The following is a 17,842-nucleotide window of genomic DNA, read 5'->3' on the forward strand; positions in this document are numbered from 1 at the left end:
TGACACAATTATTGAAGTCTGCTGATGGGAACAAGATTCTTGGTGCGGTGAGGCCAACCGCATCCCTTGCTGTACCTGGCTGGTTTAAGTCTCCCACGAGAGACTGGCTAGTTACATTCAGGAAACTGAACACCTCACGGAGATAAAGGACATGTGGTCACCATCCTTTTTTAAAAAGGGCAGAGGAGAAGTTGTTATTAACGACGTTGGTCCTCAGAAGATCTTCAGAGGAGGACAACTGATGGCTTCCTTGTTTCTGAAGCACAGACAAGGGCAGTGAAATTCTGAGGCCTCTCTTGGTGGCTCCCCTCTTTGCAACTACCTCCACACATACGTGTACTCGGCTGAATCCCTTACAAGGTTTACTAGCTAGCCAGCAGAGACCTTCCTTTTTAGGGATGAATTAGAAGTGGGGGGCAACTGGAAACCAGGAAGAAGCTAAGCCAAGTCCCAGCAATGTTGCCAGTGTCTCAGGCGCAGCTAGACTCAGCAGTTCCTGGACTTAGTTATTTATTTAAAACATTTCTAAGCTGTGTTTGTACCCAACTAGGGTCCCTGAGGTGATGAATGTCAAGAAATGTATAATGTTTTGGCTCACTGCACAGCACACCGCACCTCGGAATCCTCCCCAGCTTGCACCAGGCACCTGCCCCACTGTCTCACATGCCGCCTCGGGCAGCCCCTCATCCTCCTCAAGGAAGGAGGGAAGGCCTGAAAGAGACCCCCACCCCAAAGACCAGCCAGGACCAGCATGCAAGCCCCCCCCCCCGGGTCTTCCGTGCACCCGCCCCATGCCCACCATGAGCTACCTGCCCAAGGAAAACGAGCACAGCAGCAACACACTCGAGGAAGAGGTACGGACACTCTTTGTCAGTGGACTTCCTGTGGATATCAAGCCAAGAGAGCTCTACCTGCTTTTCCGGCCATTCACGGGTTATGAAGGATCACTTATCAAACTAACATCCAAACAACCAGTAGGCTTTGTTACCTTTGACAGCCAGGCTGGTGCTGAAGGTGCCAAGAATGCCTTGAATGGCATCTGCTTTGACCAGGAGAACCTCCAGACCTTGAGGTTAGAGTTTGCAAAAGCCAACACCAAGATGGCCAAGAGCAAGCTAATGGACACACCGAATCCCACCAACCTGCACCCTGCCCTGGGAACACACTTCATTGCATGGGGCCCTTATGACCTGACCAGTGCTGCCCTGAGCCCAGCATCTCCAGAGGTCTGGGCTCCCTACCCACTCCACACCACAGAGTTAACCCCTGCCATCCCACATGCTGCTTTCATGTACCCAGCTGCTGCCACCACTGCTGCCGGCCTGTACGCTCAGAGCTGCCACTTGGCCCATGTCCTTCCCCTCTCCCTTGTCTCTCTATGGAGTGATGTGCCAGAGATGAAGCAGTTGTGGATTGCTGGAAATCCTCCCACTGTCCCAACCTTTTCCTGTGGCCACCAGACAAGATGCCTAACTCCAGTAACTATTTTTTTTTAAAAAAAAGAAATATATGATGTTTCAGTGTTAACACATAGTTATATAAATCTTCGGGATACTAATTTATTTCTTTAAAATATTCATATCATCATCAGCTTCTAGAGTTTTGATATTTTAGCTTCATTCAGTGCTCAGTACAGAGGAGTCACAATTCTCTTGGTTGTATATTATATGTTTGTAAACAAAACTCTGGAGTCAAGGCACTGTAGAAAAGAGTCTAAGTATGTTCTCATATATGAGACTCAAACAGGTATTAAGTCCCTCCTGAGCTATTTTGTTAATGCAGAAAAGAAAGCGAAAGAGAGGAATTTCTAACACAGTGGGCATTCTGAGCAATGTACATGTTATATTTGCATTTACAAACTTTTTAAAATGTCAATCTTCCTGTGTGAAAATGGCCCAAGATGGTAAGGTGGGAAGTCCCTGATTTAAATCTCACCCACAAGCATGCAGAATTAGCCAGCCATTTAACACTTGAAAATACTTAGGGGCTGCAAAAATGTCTGATGGAAAAGCCCGTGTCTAAAAATGTCCCTAGTTTTATTAAAAATGGGAAAGGTAAAGAAAGTGAGGAGAGGCGGAAGCATTCCATTTTTTGATCTTGGCAGCCATGGGTCTGTAAGAAGGACTCGAGTAATATTTTCAGCTTTTTTTTTTCCAGAAAGGCAGATGTGTCAGAATCTTCCTTGTTATTTGTTATACATTGCAGTCATCTAACTAGTACTGAATCTAGGGAAGAGTATTTTCACTGAGTTTTTTAACATTTCAAGTTCTGAAATCTATGCATGAATTTGGTCCTCTGAAAGGGTGTCCCAACATACAAGTTGCAAATGCAAACGAGGACCATCATTGAGGGCCTTCGTCTGTAAACTGCCTCCACCAGGGCTTTCTTTCTGGGGAAAGAGGTGGTGGAACTCAGTGGGCGGCCCTCGGCGAAAATGTTCACATGGCTGGTGGCCCCGCCCCCTGATCTCCAGACAGAGGGGAGTTTAGATTGCCCTACACGCCGCTTAGCGCGGCGCGTAGGGCAATCTAAACTCCCCTCTGTCTGGAGATCAGGGGCGGGGCCACCAGCCATGTGACCATTTTCAAGAGGTTCCGGAACTCCGTTCCACCGCGTTCCGGCTGAAAAAAAGCCCTGGCCTCCACAAACTTTAAGTTACTGCTTGACTCCTGTGATATTTCAAAAATATTTAGTATTTCATACAGGTGGCATTTGCTATTTTGACAGCTTATGATGATTGACTTGCAATGATATTTAACACCTGACATACGGTTACCAACCTCCAGGAATTACACTCAATCTCCAGACTACAGCGATCAATGCCCTGGGAGGAAATGGCAGCTTTGGAGGATGGGCTCAATGGCATTACATCTTCACTGAGCTCTCTTCCCTACCTAAACTCTCTCATCCCCAGGTTTTGCCCACAAACCTCCAGGAATTTCCCAAATCAGAGTTGGCAACCCTAACCTGACAGAATATGGATAGTAACATGCAATGACCCTTGGTATAAAACAGCATTTTATAGAAACACACAAAAGAAATGCTTGCCTAATTCAAAAACTGAATCCAAACAACATCAAAGATAAGGAATTAATATGTAAGCAAACATAAGCATAATAAAACTGCCGACACAGCCAATGTTATCTAACTACAAATTTCATAGCGCCCTGCTTCTTGATGACCTGGCTTGTTTATAGAAGAAAAAAACATGTATGTATTGTCACTGTATTCTAATACTTTTACTAGAGCTATAACCAGTTCAGTAAAATGCCATAGCTAGATTTGTTACAGTGCAATATTAAGCAGAGCTATACCTTTCTAAGTTAACAAAGCCAATAGGTGTATTGTTGAAGGCTTTCACGGCCGGAGAACGATGGCTGTTGTGGGTTTTCTGGGCTGTACTGCCGTGGTCTTGGCATTGTAGTTCCTGACGTTTCGCCAGCAGCTGTGGCTGGCATCTTCAGAGGTGTAGCACCAAAAGACAGAGATCTAAGCCAATAGGCTTAGAAAGATGTAACTGTGCTTAAGACTGCACTGTTAAAGTCACATAGTACAAGATTTTTTTATCCATGTTCCCTTCAAAATCACTAGTGGGAAATCTAAGGGCAAGCAGGCAAGAATCCTGAGTGCCCAAGAACTTAGAAGGTGCTTTAGCCAAATGTACTTAATACTGGGATGATTGCAAAACGGGAAATCAACTTCAGGAAAACTGAAGAAAGAAATTTTATTACAACGAGGTAGAACAGTTCCCTTCCGATTACAATGAAGGATAACGGTTACCCACACAGAGAACAGCACAGAAGATAGGATTCAGAACATGAAGTAGCTGGCAGCCTGCCATGGTAGCAGAAACTAAGGGCTAAACTGCAAGTGACAAATGACACAGGTTGGACACTTGTCAGCTTCCCTCAAGTTTTGATGGGAAATGTAGGCAGCTTGGCGGAATGTTGGACAAGTGACAGTTGAAAAGTCCATTGGACGGCTGTCGGAGAGCCAAGTTGCAAGACCAGGACGCCTACATTTCCCATCAAAACTTGAGGGAAGCTGACAAATGTCCAACCTGTGTCATTCGTCACTTGTAGCTTGGCCCTAATTCGCTCAAAGCCATAAATACCCTTATGATCTGTCCTACTGCACAAGCAACAGAAAGCATCAAAAGGAAACAAGTGTCTTTTTTTCCGTCAAAGGCTTTTGCAGCCCGCTCCTGAGACTCTATGCACTACCATATACTAACTGTTGTGCCAGCATAATATCACAGTTCATGTTACAATGCCAGTATTGCTGATACGTTGGCATGAGCTCCCTACCGAGGAATCAAGCTCAGTCCTCAATATGTACTTTAATAGTGCTCTGCTGAGAACTGCAAGATTTGAGTCCAATGGTACTTTAAAGACCAACAACATTTTTCAGGGATATCAGCTTTCAAGAGGAAAGACTCCCTTCATCAAATACCTTTGTTGGGTATCTGGTGAAAAGAGGCATGCATGCAAAGGGAGGCAGGAGGCAAGTCATGCCAAAAGGCAGCAAATGAAGTCATCTCAATAAGGGATCACAAATGGTCCCACCACCACCATCAGAAGGGGCTCCACAGCCCACATGAGGTCCCAAACCATGGGCTGAAGATTAGAATAATGAATACTTTGACTCACTGGAACTTAGAAGTGGCCAAAAAAACCTGCATTCGCAAATACTCAACTCCAGGATAATGTTTCTTCAAATAAGGACTCTTGTTATTTTTAGACAACAATCTCACACACACTTTGTTTGTTTGAGATTTCCTTGGCCGTTTCCACACGGCTCCCTGCTGCTCGTAACAACCCGGAAGATCGCGCAAAAAATGCGGAACGTGTGGAAACGGCCCTTCTACAAAAAACGTGGAAAGTGTGGAAACAGCCCTTCTATCAAAAAACATAACAATGGGTTGCCAGTTGTATACTAAGGTTGCAATTATAAAAACACCTGTTCTTAAGGAAGTAGAGATTCACTGAACTCAGACAGAAACTTTTGGGCAAACATACCTAGGATCATGCGATCATTCTTATAGTTTATGCAGATAAGACCTGCTTGGAGAAACTTTTAATTGATGAATATCCAACTGTCTCCAGGCTTATAGCCACATTTTGTGCTTATATGATAAAAGCTCACAGCAAGCAACAAGGTCATACATAGAGACCTATGGCTCCCTCCCTTTTAGTAGGATATGAACAATATTAATGCTTTTAAATATGTATTTTAAACTCAATGAGGTATTTTTATATCTCATATTTTATATACTGGAATTTAGGATGTTGTAACTGTTGTTGATGGTTCTTAATGGTCATTGACCATAAACAATAAAAACAATAAACAATATCTAGGATCATAGGGTTGGATCCAGCCAGCTTTTTCACTCAGTCTCTCCCAGTTCCTCTTCATAGTACAGGCCCCATTCCACATAGTTTTTGCACATGCATCTTCCATGATTCTCAGCATAACCTTTTGGGATGCTCAAAGAGGACACCTACATTGTAATTTTGGCAGCAGAAAAGCTGATGGGTCTAACCCATAGCGAACAGATACCAAAGTGATAACCACATTATTCCTGTTCATTTACATCTTCAGCATATGCTTTGTGTGAGGCACCTCTAGGGCAAGGTCCGACATCCACCCCTCCACCATGGTGTCGTTGCTCCATCCAGTCCCCTGAGATCCCTTCTGCCTTTGGCCACCTGCCAGCCACTTCCCTCAGGGCTTCCTCACCTGTCAAGAGCTCCCTCATGTGGCCTCAGAAATGGCAGATGCGAGGCTGGGGTTATGTCACCTCTGAAACCTCTTTTCTGCCTCAGAGGCCACCCCTTAGCAGGCTGGGACAGACCTCCTTTTCGCCTCCACAACTGGAGGGTTCTGAGCCCTTTCTAGGCAGAATGTCCTAAGGGATATTCTGCCCCTCTCTCCAGGTTCTCACTCCCAGAGTAAGGTTTAACACCTGGGCCAGGGGTTGCCATACAGCCTTGCCCCATCCCTGCCCTTGCACTTTGTCAATGGCCCCCATCTTGCCCAATCCTCACTCCCTGTCTGGGCATTTTTCCTTGCTGGGAAAGATCCAGGCTGGTCGAGGGGCTGCTGCTGCCAGCCTGCTGTTGTTAGGTGCCCCCAGGCAACTGCTTCCAGTCACAGTGCTGGGTGATGATGTCATGTCCTAGTGGCACAATCCCAGCTGGGTGATGATTTTATTTTATTTATTTATTTTCTTTGGATTTCTATTCAGCGCTCCCCATGAAGGGCTCAGAGTGGATTACAGCATTTTAAAACACATTTAAAATTAATTTATACAATTAAAACCATAAATAGATTTTTTAAAACTTCACATGTAAAAATATACATTCAGATGGTGGCAGTCAATAGCAGCAGACACAGCTCAACAAGATACGGTGGTGGACAACTCTAGTAGGGAGGGATTCAGATTTTATTCTTCTCCGTTTTTTCGGCTGGTGGAGGCCAAGCCCATCCTCAACCATATGCCTGATGAAACATCTCTGTCTTACAGGCCCAGCGAAACGATTAACACATCCTGCCGGGCCCTGGTCTCAGTGGACAGAGAGTTCCACCAGGCTGGATCCAGGACTGAGAATGCCTGGCTCTGGTTGAGGCCAGGCGGGCCTCCTTGGGGCCAGGGACCACCAATAGATGTTTCTCTCCTGATTGGAGCATCCTCTGGGGCGCCTATGGGGAGAGGCAGTCTCGCAGATATGCTGGTCCCAGTCCACACAGGGCTTTGTAGGTTAACACCAAAACCTTAATAATAATAATAACAACAACAACAACAACAACATTCGATTTATATACCACCCTTCAGGACAACTTAATGCCCACTCAGAGTGGTTTACAAAGTATGTCATCATTATCCCCACAACAACACCCTGTGAGGTAGGTGGGGCTGAGAGAGCTCCAGAGAACTGTGACTAGCCCAAGGTCACCCAGCTGACTTCAAGTGGAGGAGTGGGGAATCAAACCCGGCTCTCCAGATTAGAGTCCTCTTAACCGCTACACCAAACTAGCTCTCTTGAACCTGATCCGGTACTCCACTGGCAGCCAATGCAGCTGGCGCAATATAGGTGTTATATGCACTCGTCGGCGCTCCTACAATAACACGCGCTGCTGCATTCTGAACCAGCTGCAGTTTCTGGGTCAGGCTCAAAGGAAGACCCACATAGAGCAAGTTACAATAATCCAGCCTAAAGATGACCATTGCCTGTATCACTGTAGTTTAGTCGCTGACTGAGAGGTATGGGACAAGCTGCCTGGTCTGCCGTAGATAAAAAAAGAGGACCTGGCAACTGCTGTGACCTGAGCCTCCATTTTCAAGGAGGCATCCAGAATCATCCCCAAACTCCTAACCAACGACACTGGCATAAGCAGCGCCCTGTCGAGGGTCAGGAATTAGAGTTCAGCACCTAACACAAACACAAACACACCGCGACTCAAATACAGGACCTCTGCTTGAAGGTTATGCTTTTTCATTTCTGGAGTAGCCATTTGCCTGAAGTGCGTGGTTTAGATGATTAATTTCCTCATTGAGAAAGTGCGGCTCACATATCCATCTTGCACGATCCACTAATGTTTTCATTATGCCTCTTTTCTGTCGGGGGTGGTGATTGGAGTTTTTGTGTAAGAACCGATCAGTGTGAGTTGGTTTCCTGTAGACCTTGTGTAAAGCAAACTTTCAGTTAGGTCACAAGGTCTACAGGAAACCAACTCACACTGATCGGTACTTACACAAAAACTCCAATCACGCACTTCAGGCAAATGGCTACTCCAGAAATGAAATCCGAAGAGCAATCAAACCCAGGATGAATCAAACAACCAAGGAAAAACAGTCTCCTACAGGAAAAGTGTTTTTGCCATATATCAAAGGAATTACTGATCAGATGGGAAAGCTTATGAAAAAGCATAACCTTCAAGCAGTATTCAGACCCACCCGAAAAATACAACAGATGCTACGATCAGCAAAAGACAGTAGAGACCCCCTCACCTCTGCAGGAGTATACCGTATACCCTGCAGCTGTGGACAAGTTTACATCGGGACCACAAAGTGTAGTATCCAGACAAGAATAAAAGAACATGAAAGACACTGCAGACTTGGACAACCTGAAAAATCAGCAGTGGCTGAACATAGCCTAACTCAAACAGGGCACAGTATCTTATTCCAGGACACCAAAATACCGGACAACACTTCCAACTACTTTGTCAGACTGCACAGGGAAGCCATTGAAATTCACAAGCATAAGCAAAACTTCAACAGGAAAGAAGAAACCTTAAGAATGAACAGAGCATGGTTTCCAGTTCTGAAAAACACCAGGCTAACAAAACACTCTATACTCGACAATAGCCCTGCAGAGAAGATTAGCACATCAAGCACCAATGCATATGCAAAAGAACCTCCTCAGGATACAGTGAAGCCTCCGGCCATTAGCATTCCACACCCTGGAAACACTTACAGGATGACTCAGCTCAACCCCACTAAATGACCTGCCAACATCCTTTCCACACTGTGACACTGAGAGATCTCTGTCTTTTGGTGCTACACCTCTGAAGATGCCAGCCACAGCTGCTGGCGAAACGTCAGGAACTACAACGCCAAGACCACGGCAATACAGCCCAGAAAACCCACAACAACCATCGTTCTCCGGCCATGAAAGCCTTCGACAATAAATCCAATAATATCAGCAGCGCCGATCCACCTCAATCCAGGTGTCTGCGGAGATCATCTGTGAGGGCGACCAGCAATGTCTCTGTCCCATGCCCCGGGTGGAAGCCGGACTGGAAGGGATTTAGAGCTGAGATTTCATTCAGGAACCCCTGCAGCTGTTCCTCCACCACCCGTTCAATCACTTTACCCAGGAACAGGAAGTTCAAAACTGGGCGGTAACTGACCAGGTCAGTGAGGTCCAAAGATGGCTTCAAGAGAGGCCTCACCATGGCTTCCTTTAGCACCCCAGGGAAAACTCCGGAGCTCAGGGACAAGTTGACAATGGACTCCAAGTGACTTTGTACCCCATCAGCACTGGCCTTTACCAGCCACAATGGACATGGGTGCAGGAAGCATGTGGTGGGTCTCACTGCTCATAGGGTCCTGTCAATCTCATCCCCGCAGAGTGGACTGAAATGGTCAAATGTTGGCCCAGAAGACAGCCAAGGAGTCTCTAGTTCACGTACTGTATCAACCATGGCTGGCAAATCATGGCAGAGAGACAAGATTTTATCAGTAAAAAAGCTCCCCAAAGCATCAGAGCTTATATCCAAATTCAAAATCTGATTATCTCCATCTGTCAAGGAGGTCAACAAATGAAACACATTAAATAATTTTGCTGGGCATGAGCTAGCTGATGCAATGGAGGCTGTGTAGAATTCCTTCTTCACAGTCATCACCGCCACCTCATAGGATTTCATAAGCATCCTATAAGATGATCTTGTTTCTTCATCACGAGATCGCTGCCACACTTGCTCAAGCCATCTTAGCTCCTGCTTCTTCCAGCATAGCTCCTTTGTGTACCACGGAGTCCGTTGGATCCAAGGGTGAAGAGGGCGACAGGGGGTGATCCCGTTGATGGCTTTGGAGAGCCAGCCTTGCTAGACCTCCATCAGCTCATCCAACAAACCGCTGTAGAGTATCGGATCCTGCAGAGCATTCTGGAAGTCAATTGGATCTATGAGTCTCCGCGGGTGAGCAAAAATCAGCTCACCACCCTTGCAAGGGGGGACGGTAGATCCAGCTGAGCCTTCAGGACCGAGTGGTCTGACCATGGCACAGCTCCTACCACTTCCAGAACCACATGTAACCCCGTCCTGAAAATCAAATCTAGCGTGTGGCTTGCTTTGTGTGTAGGAGCCGATACATCTTGGGAGAGTCCCCGTGCTGCCATGGATGACACTAAGTCTGTGGCCCGCATAGAGATGGCATCATTGACATGGACATTGAAGTCCCCCAGTGCCACCAATCTAGGGTACTCCAAGGTCCACCCCGCTACCACCGCAAGCAGGCGCGACAGGGTTTCTGCTGGTGCGCTAGGCAGTTAGTACACCAGACAGATAGCCAAACTCTCCTCTGCACCCCACACTAGGCCTACATAATCAATGACAGTGATTTAGGGGACAGGGAGCGGCCTAAAGGAAGAAGACTCTCTGGCAAGGATTGCCACCCCTCCACCCTGACCTCCAGTTTGGGACTGATGAAGGACCGAATATCCCGCGGGGGGGGGGGGTCAGTTCTCTCAAGGCAACCATCTCACCCTCCCTTACCCAGGTTTCAGTCACGCCTACCAGGTCCATATCATTTTCTGCAATAAAGTTTTGCAGTGTTGCGATTTTATTATTTATGGACCTGGCATTGCACAACATCAGTGTCGAAATGGGGCTAATTTTCCTAGCTCCATCACCAGCGTATCTCGGGATGGGATGTAGGCTAGAAGGCCACCGAGCCCTACCATATCTCCACGGCCTTCTCCAGTTAGACTGTGTCCCACTGCCATACCTCCCTCGTCCCCAGAGGACTGGGATCCCTGGCTCCATACCAGCCACCCTCCCAGTGTCCACCACCAACTAACAAGAACATATCATCATCATCAGTGAGTATCTTTATAACTAATTCAACACTAATTCCGGCACAATAATCCAATCCTAGGTAAATCTGCACCATAAAATAATGTTTTCCTTAAGCCACTCCCTGTGGCTCCATCCCTGAACAATTTAATTTAATCCATTTTTATCTAATCAATAACTCCACCCACCCTCCTAATCTGATTAGCACCACATCTGATTTAACCACTAATATTAACTCCAATTGCCGCAGAACATATAACATTGTATTTCTAATTTTTCCCCTCCCTCTTTTTTTTTCTTTTTTAAAAATAATTTATTAAGGCCTCAATTAAACAAGTTGGTGCAATAAATACAACCCCCTAGTTTGATCTATTCCAAAAAGCCATTCATTCAATTTAGTCTAATTAACCTAAGCAAAAGCTCCTCCCCAATCAAATCAACACCACATTAAGCGCCAATTGCAGCAACAAAAATTAATTTACTCAATAGTATTCTTATTCTAATTCCCCTCCCCTTTTTTTCTCTTTTTCTTACTTTAAAACCACAATTAAACAGGGTGTTGCAATAATTACAATCCTTCCATCTCAGGGAACGATAGTTTAATAAGCCTCTGGGAAGCCTATCATCCACCTCTATAATGCAAACTAACTCTTAACTTCCGAATCTCGACCCTACTCTAAAGCGGGTGGTTCAACGGTCTTCGGGGCTGGCTACTCTTAGGCTTCTCCAGCTGCTCCAGTGGTTCAACAAGTCCAGGCCATCTCTTCTGTTGTTGTACAAAACCAACAGCTGCAATTCTGTTGTTACGCAAAACCCGACAACCTCCAAAGGCCTCCAAGTGGTCTCTGAAGCTCCCGAAAGCCACCCAGCTCTCCAAAGGTCTCTAATACTCTCTGATAGCCTCCAAAATTCTCCACGACTCCAAGACAGCACTCTCTCTTCCCATTCGCCTCACAGCAACCACTCCAATTTACCACCGCAGGGCTTCCTCTTTGTCTTGCCCCAGCTTCTTCCATCAGCTCCCAAATCTCCAGGTAAGATCTTTATTTTCTGGGCAATTGAGTGGCAAACTCAAGCTCGGGCTAGGCTGGCCTCTCAAAAACAGCCTCAGTGTCGTCCGGCTCCTCCAAGACACAGTACTAACTCTATTTTCAATTTTAACAACTATTTTTCTACCCAACTCACTTGCCGGTAAGCAGTTGTGTGACTCTGTTGCTGTTAGATTGCAGGAGGTTGTAGCTCCATTGCTGTTTAGTTGTTTGCAGGGTAGTTTTAACTCCGGTGCGGTTTAGCTTGCACAGCTTGCGGTTAAGCTTAGTAAAGTTGTTTCAGGAGTTGTTTTAGGAGCTCAGAGTTGTTTTAGGAGGTCAAAAATTTCCAATGACATGTTATTTCGCGGTGTTTTGATATTTCTTCAGGAGAACATACACCAGGGGCTCATGTTCATGCTGCCATCTTCTCCATGGCATAGTCCATGGCCTGGTGGCACAATCCCATGCTAGCCATCAACAGCAAGTCTGGGCTGAGTTCGCTGGAGAAAGTGGCTGCCCCTGCCAGTGGGCGCAGTGGCATCTTTCTCGCTGCTGCTGAGTCCTGCCATGTCGCTGACTTCCACGGAGGTGGCCTAGCCCTTTCTCCCAACCTGCCTCTCTCCGGGTTGCTAGGAGACTCGGTGTCACCACTTCTCCTCACCCCAGCGTGGCTATCCTTGGTGGCCTCCCAGCTGTTGCGCTGTTCTGGTCCTGGATGGGTGCTGCTGGCAGTGTTGGAAGGCAGTTACAACCAGTGCTGCCCAAGTCACATTGAAGAGCCAGTTACACACACACACACACACATCCTTGGGGTAGCAGTAGCTTGCAGATTGCTGTTGAACAACCAGGAATAGTTGGCATTGGTATGCTGCTGGTCTGGCCAGTGGCGTATCATAAAACTAAAAAGCAAGAGAGACAGGTACCGTCTCCAGACACATGCTTTGTGCTCTTTCATCCATAATATCCACAAAAAGGGGGGGGGGATCTGTCACCAAGGTAAAGGGGTTGTTAGTGAGGTAATGTTTTAACGCCCCCACCACCCACTTTATAGCTAATGCCTTTTTCTCAGCTGTGGCTATTTCTTTTCAGTGAGCTGTAGATTGCAACTAATGAAGATGATGGGATGCTCTTGACCACCATCCTCTTGAGACAGCACAGCCCCTAATCCTAAGCCTGAGGCATCCTTCTGAACTGTAAAGGGTCTGAAGAATTCAGGGTTTTGGAGGACCCGGGGCTGTGATAACGGTGTACAGAGGACGTGGAAGGGCTGCTGTTGTGCAGGGACCCACCATATGCTGTCGGCTGGTATTTTTGTAGACTGTCTGAGAGCAAGCTGGCAAGTCTGGAGAAGTGGGGAATGAATTTTGCAGATCTCTATGCATCTTTGTCCAGATGACAGCCCACAGCTTGGCCCGGATGGTGCTGGTGACATTGCCTGGATCGTCGTCAGGAGAATGCTGTGAGACTTGCTGGTTCTGATGGTTCTTTGCCACACCAGTCATCGGGGGCCGCCAAAACCCTGGTCACCCAGCTGAGAAAAACAATTTGGGGAGACAGCAGGGTGTGGGTTTGAAGCATTCTATTGTGGCCAATCTGGAACTTCTCCGGGGACATTTCCCTCAGATGTGCATACGGTGGTCGGAGTTGCTGGCATGTTGCTCATGGCGTGGAGCTGCTGACCTAGAGAGGGTTTACCTGACCAGGAAGAAGTAAGTCAGGGATGTGGGACAGGTTGTTGACACAGGGGGGGGCGTGATTCCTCACCCAGACATCTCTTTCAGAGTGGAGGCATTGTTCCAACCTGATGGGTCGAACTTGTCCAGCTGGGGACATGTCATTTGATTGCAAGACATCTAGGACAGCTTGCTAGGTTGGTTGCAGCTCTGGGAGCTTTGGTAGGAGTCATTGTGTGGCTGTTGTGGCAGTTTTGGGCATTGGGCATGGATCTGTTTGTGGGGGGAAGGGCCTGCAAGCTCAGTTTCCCCATCACGGGGATCCCCTTAAGGGATCTGGGGAGTGAGGCATGGCAGGTGCATGCTCAGCTTGGGGGATGTCGGGGCACCCTCACTCCCAAGTGGCAAGGGATCCCCACGGAGGCATGTCCCCACGTGGTATCCCAGTAACTGTCTTCCCATGGTTCCCCCCTTCAGCAGGTGGTCTAAGGGGGCAGGAGGCCATCAGCTGGCAGTCAGGTCAGCCTATGCTAGGATCCGTGCCCTATGCACTACCATGAGCTGTAAATCAATAAAGTTGTGGCCTCTATCAAGTCCATCAGGGTGGTCTGGTATGTTTTGTCACCTTACCCCTTGCCATCAGCACTGGCCTGCAAAAGCCAGCTCCCAGACTTACCTGGGGGATCTGGTTGTGGGCTGACGGGGAGGAGGGCAAAGTGCATGGTAGCCACCATGTTTTGGGGGCGGGGAGGCTCCCTGCAGCCTCTGCAAGGCAGTTCATGGTGCCACAATTCAAATCCTAGGCCAGCCTATCAGGGAAGACTGGCCTGGGTGGTGGGGGCAGAGGGGGGAGGTAGACATGAGAGGCATTGGTTTCTTCTCAGGTCCACTGCCAACACTATTTACAGGGAGTCAGGCCTTGCCCCTCACTTGGCTCGTGGCCGGCTTCCCACCCAGCCCTCCCTTGAACGTTTATCAATGGGGCTCTGTTCACAGTGCACTGCTGTGGGACTGGGTGGATTCCAGCATATCGAGGGGAGGGGAGCGTTATGCGGGTAGTGGTTGTACTTGCTTTCCTTTCATCACAAATTTGGGCCTGCAAACATTGTTCATTAGTGGCATGAGAAAACGGCTACATTAAAAGATCTTTTCACTGTTCTTTTCTCATCTGTCTTGTGGCTTGGGCCATGATCAAACTCAAAGCAATTGGCTAAAAACTTCCCAAAATTAATATGCTAAATAGATTGCTACATTAAGCTGCATAATGGCCTCCTGACCTGGCTATCCTAGGCAAGACTGATCTCATCAGATCTTGGAAGCACAGTCATCCTCCAACAAAGACCAGAATTGCAGGGGCAGGTAATGGCAAACCACCTCTGTTAGTCTCCTACCATGAAAACCCCACCAGGGGTTGCCATAAGTCAGCTATGACTTGAGGGCACTCTCCACCAGCAGCAGTTTGCACATACGGTGGTCGGAGTTGCAGCGTGGTATAGCCTGATCTCATCTGATCTCAGAAGCTAAGCCAGGTCAGTATTTGGATTGGGGACCACCAAGAAAAACTCCAGAGGAAGGCAATGGCAGATCATCTCTGCTTCTTGCTTGCCTTGAAAGCCACTTTCTGTAGTCGCCATGGGTCAGTTTGTTTTATTTTTATTTATTTATTCAGTTTTTATACTGCTTGTCTTCAATTAAGATCTCAAAGTAGTTCACAATTACAACAGTTAAAACCAATACAGAAATATAATGTTCAATAAAATCAATAAAAACTTCACTTGATGGCACTTGATGGCACTTACATACATATTTTGCCTAATATGCAAATTGAATTTCCCAGATTTAGAAGACAAACCACCATTTGGGCTATGGCAAACCACCTTGAGTCTGAAAAGATTAGGTGGGATACAAATATTTGCAACTGATTGATTTATTGAATAATATTAACATTCAATTTATATACTGCCCTTCAGGGCAACTTAACACCCACTTAGAGCAGTTTACAAAGTATGTTATTATTATCCCCACAACAATAACCACACTGTGGGGTGGGTGGGGCTGAGAGAGCTCCGAGAAGCTGTGACTGACGCAAGGTCACCCAGCTGGCTTCAAGCAGTGGGGAATCAAACCCGGTTCTCCAGATTAGAGTCCCGTCACTCTTAACCACTACCCCACACTGGCTTGATTGATTGGTTGATTGGTTGGTTGATTGAGTGATTGATTGATTAACACTAGCAACCATATGTATATGTAGTTTTTTAAATATGCATATGACCTCCACGTGGTACTGTTACCATTTGCAGGCATGTATCTGTTAATATCCATAAGACGTGGTCCAACCATTAGCAGTCATTAGATAAAATGGATTCTTTTATTGACTTACAACTGTCAAGAAATATGAGACAAAATGGACAATTTTCAGAAATAATAATAATAATAATAATAATAACAATAATAATAGTTTTAAACAAAACACCAGTGCTACAATGTTGAAGACACAGGAGATCAGTGCTGTGGCTGCAACATTTTGTTATTGTGAATATACCTGACATTTTGCACGCTGGACAATTCAGGTCATTTAGTAAAAGCACTTTACTTTTTAGCACTGCATTATTTACATTAAATAAAAATAGCAGCTACACTGCACCCTCTCTCAGGAATATTTCTGTGACTAATTTAAGGCTGAACTGAAATCACTTAAATGGATTTCATTTTCACAATAGACAAGCAGCATCCTTTCTTTTCTTTTTTCTTTTTGTCTTTCTTTTTAAAAAATGATTTTACTCACTGGGGACTTCTCTATTTTTCTCCAATTTCACTTCCTGAGGGACTTTACATCTCCAATGCTGGGAAATTACCCTCCAGAAAACAGTCTCAAAAGCTTCGATTTTCACATCAGTTTCCTACTTTTTTTAACAAAAACTTCTAGCTTCTTGACAGCACTACTTTTATTACAAAAATTGAAACACTTGAAAATGCATCTCAAGCCCTGGTCCATTTCTCTTATTTTCAAGGCTTTTTTTCAGGGAGTACTCAACACACAGTACAGACTACTAGCCCTTCTTAGGCATTCAGACCATGGGGTGAGAGAAGAGACTACCACGTGTACCAGCACTGCTTATTTTGAAGGCCAGTGCATGGAACACTGTGCTTTATACATTAACTTCTGGAGTATCTGACGAGCACATGAACTTTCCCAGCCCACAAGGCCTTTGTTAATCATTTCAAGGGAAGGGTACAATGCCATATGTATATCCTTTTGCTCAGCTGCCTGCTGCAAACGCTGTAGGTTTTTGTCAGCCTCATATCTGCAGGGGCACATGAGAACAATGTCCTCTTAGAAATATATTGTGTTCCCTCTCTGAATTTCCCAGTTATGTCTCTAGCTCTTGTCCCTACGGAGATAGAAAGGAGATAAGCAATTTTTTTTCCACTAAGCTGACTTGGAAGGTGATGAATGGGAAAGCTGCGAACAGCCCAAGAGCTCTTGTCCTAAATCTGTTGACCCCCTACTGGTCATGTTCGTTCTCATATGTTCCATAACCTTTTCTCCTTGTCCTTCTCCTTGGAGGCAGGGACGGGGGGTTGTCTCTTTTTTCTGTCAACAGGGACAAGTGAGAGGGCCAGTCAGACACTCTGAGTGAGATTTATACTCTTTGGGGATTGCCTGATCTGCTTTTAGTGGAAAATTTGCCTCAGGAGAAGGTGGGGCCATGGGAAGGGGCAGGAGAAAAAAATTAGTACCCTGTCTCATTCAGCCTGATATCTGTTTTTAATCTTACATTGCCAGCCACTCTGCTGCAATTTACTGGTGTGAAAAAATGTGTGTCTTTGAGCCTATGCAGAATGTCTTTTACTCATTGATAAATACCCCTTGATTGCATTTTGTACAAAACCTGAGATTAGGGCTAAATGACTTAAGAGAAATAATAATGAGATTCGATCTGCCCTTCAGGACAACTTAAAACCCACTCAGAGCAGTTTACAAAGTATGTTATTATTATCCCCACAACAATCACCCTGTGGGGTGGGTGGGGCTGAGAGAGCTCTGAGAGAGCTGCAACTGACCCAAGGTCACCCAGCTGGCTTCAAGCGGAGGAGTGGGGAATCAAACCCGTTTTTCCAGATTAGAGTCCTGCTGCTCTTAACCACTGCACCAAACTCAGGCAGCCTTGAACACCAGAAACTATCACTATTGAAAAAGAACTACTTCACTGAAGAGAGCCAAAGGGCTGAGGGAATATAATATCCAGAAAGTTTTCACACACACACACAAACACACACTATATCTCACAACAGAAAAACAGGGTTTTTAGGAAACTAAATAAATTCCTGTTCTGAAGTCAAAATCTGCAAAAAGGTAAACAGTGTTTTTGGGCATGCGCAGACTGACTTTCTTTAATTACACACAGGAACCAGGCAGATCTACCTACCAGGTATTAGGAAGATGAAACAGAACAACATGGCTCAATTTTTGAAAAAGATGTATAATTTAATGAAAAAGTTTTGTAATGTGAATGTACGTTCATAATATATAACACGGCACACTGAATGTTTTTGTAG

General features: G+C 45.9%; 2 protein-coding genes across 3 annotated transcripts in view; one reads left to right on the forward strand and one right to left on the reverse strand.

Moving 5' to 3' along the window:
* Positions 1-17,842, reverse strand: part of PAX5 (paired box 5) — a 362,503-nt gene that overhangs the window by 285,166 nt on the left and 59,495 nt on the right. The gene's annotated exons all lie outside the window — the stretch shown is intronic.
* On the forward strand, positions 801-1,496 carry LOC129334464 (RNA-binding protein with multiple splicing 2-like). The gene has a single exon (XM_054986602.1). It carries the CDS (start codon positions 801-803, stop codon positions 1,494-1,496), a length of 696 nt encoding a protein of 231 aa, XP_054842577.1.

Source organism: Eublepharis macularius, chromosome 8, assembly GCF_028583425.1.
Source record: "Eublepharis macularius isolate TG4126 chromosome 8, MPM_Emac_v1.0, whole genome shotgun sequence".
In the NCBI taxonomy this organism is placed as follows: Eukaryota; Metazoa; Chordata; class Lepidosauria; order Squamata; family Eublepharidae; genus Eublepharis; species Eublepharis macularius.